This window comes from Scomber scombrus, chromosome 14 (genome assembly GCF_963691925.1).
Source record: "Scomber scombrus chromosome 14, fScoSco1.1, whole genome shotgun sequence".
NCBI lineage: Eukaryota > Metazoa > Chordata > Actinopteri > Scombriformes > Scombridae > Scomber > Scomber scombrus.
In genome coordinates, this window is record NC_084983.1 from 11,766,926 (window position 1) to 11,769,331 (window position 2,406).

At 39.8% G+C, this 2,406-nt stretch overlaps 1 protein-coding gene across 1 annotated transcript in view; it reads left to right on the plus strand.

Moving 5' to 3' along the window:
- The window catches only part of LOC133993515 (calpain-5-like), an 11,679-nt gene extending 9,516 nt beyond the window's left edge, over nt 1-2,163 (plus strand). Inside the window, exons 10-13 of the mRNA XM_062432505.1 lie at nt 1-114; nt 1,010-1,131; nt 1,229-1,365; nt 1,981-2,163. The exon at nt 1-114 is cut by the window's left edge and continues 89 nt beyond it. Of these exons, the coding sequence (XP_062288489.1) occupies nt 1-114; nt 1,010-1,131; nt 1,229-1,365; nt 1,981-2,163 (556 nt within the window). The remainder of the gene's footprint in view (nt 115-1,009; nt 1,132-1,228; nt 1,366-1,980) is intronic.
- The last annotated feature ends 243 nt before the right edge of the window (nt 2,164-2,406 follow it).

Here is a 2,406-nt window from a genome sequence, read left to right on the forward strand (position 1 = left end):
TACGAGGAGCATGCTGCAGCAGGGGCGCTACGTCATCATCCCCACCACCTTCAGGCCTGAGACGCTTGGGGATTTCATGATCCGGGTTTTCACTGATGTGGCCTCAGACTGCAGGTATGGCTGGAGGTGTGATGTCACACCAGTGAGATGAGTTAGCGTATAAGTCAAGTCAAGTCAGTTTGATTTGAATAGCCAAATATCACAAATCACAAATTTGCCTCGGTGGGTTTTACAGCAAAACAATCTCCTCAGCCCTTAGACCCTTGAGTCAAAAAACAAAAATCTCCCTAATAAAAAACCCTTTATTGGAAATAAAAATGGAAGAAACCTCAGCAAGAGCAACAGAGGAGGGAGAGACATGCAACAGATGTTGTGTCTACAGAATACAAAATAAATTACAGAATACAGCATTGAACAGGATAACACATTTGTAATACATAATTTGTAATACAATACAGCAGCTTGGCCTTGTTCCCATATTGGCAGCCAGATGTAATGTTCACATATCTGGTAATTATCAGGTCTGAAAAGACACTTGAGGGAAAGCGAAATATGGCTGTTCTTAGACTGTTCTCTTTAGACACTGATAGATGGATGATATCCAAGAAAAGCACACAAACGAGTGTTTTGGAGAAAGGAGTATAGTATAAAATTTGATTTACTCATGGTGGTTATTGATGGTCTTTTGTTATTATTTAATAATCAGTTATGAGGTAACATCCCTCTCGCTCTGCTTTTCTTGGCCATATATTTTGTTTTTGCCAGATTTAGTGTTGTTTCTGACAGTTTTTGTTGGCAGACCTAAACACAGAACCAAATCATGTTTGCTCACATACAGATCATCTAAGCTGGCTCATCAAGTCACACTGATATGTCTGTGGGACCTCGACATTACTTCATTTCCTCAGTCTTCTGAATCTAGATCCAGACTTATAGGCATATAGAGTTCCTAGATGTAGATCAAGACACATACAGTATGAATTCCTTTAATTCCCCTTTACTCTCACAGGGAGTTGACAGAAGATAAGCCAAAGGTGAAGTGCTGGAGTTCGTTCTTTGGATATCCACAAGCTGTGACTCATATCTACATCCATGGAGCTGAGGGCCTGGAGAACCAGGACAGTACAGGAGGTCAGAGAACTCGACTTTACCAAAAAACAACCAATCACCATGAAAAGTCTTCATTCCACCAGTTTTCTGAGATGGATCTTCATCTGTTCTCATGCAGGTGCAGACCCCTATGTCATCATATACTGTGAGGGCCAGTCAGTACAATCCAGCATCAAGAAAGACACCTTGGAACCAGAGTTTGCAACCAGCAGTGTTTTCTACAGGAAGAAACCCAGAAAGCCGATAACTGTGGAGGTAATATGGCATTTCTTTGCTCCTGATGATCATCTTAGTGAATGGGAAACTCAGACTGTTTTAAGCTCAAATATCATTCAGTGTATCTGTTAAATGAAAATCATAACATTCAGACATACACTGTAATAATATCATTAAAAGTAGCTACCTAAACTGTGTTTGATGTGGTCGCTATTAAAGCACATTTTTAGTTTTAGTTTTTATACAAAAAAAACATAATTAATTGTGTTTTAAGTATGAACATTCACTGCAAAGTAAATAAACCACTCTTTTAGTAAAACTAGTGTCATAATCTTAATGGTAGTAGTTTAAATGGGGTGGCAAATTATTCAAAAAGATCACAAAATTAAATATAGACTAATAATACAGCATATTCTGTTGAAAACTGTTTTTCATGAACTAGAAAAGCTCACATGTAAATAACTTGTGATCAACCAACAGATGTAACAGCAGCTTGTAATTGGCTGTAATTGGGAGCATAGGACATTATTTCTGTCTGATGACTCATCACGTCAGAGTCTGTCAAAGCCCCACAAATATACTGCTGCCATTCTGTATCACATGACAGTAACACTCCTACACAACTGTTTCAAACATGTCCTTTGCTGCTTTCAGGTGTGGAACAGTAATGCAGTGAAGGACCAGTTCATGGGCCAAGTAGTGTTATCCGGGTCAGTGAAGGACACCACCGACCCTCAGAAGCTGCAGCTGAGGAAACGAGGTCAGCAGATGGCTGATGAGATGCCCGGTAGCATCAGTCTGAGGATCCTCACTTCTACTCAGCTGACCGACATTTGACCTCGCCACTGTCCTGAGAGAGAACTGAATCATTTTCAGTGCCGAAATATGTGGTCATGTGAAAGTATTTGACATGCGCCATGATCAGAGCACCAAACCGGCAGTGGCTAGAAATGTTTACTATCATTGTACTATCCATGTTTGTAGCTACACCAAGTATGATGACTTATTTGCAAAGATGAGAGATGAATAGGGCACTGTTTTGGACAGTCTGAATGTCAATTGTTTGTTAGTTATTTTTAT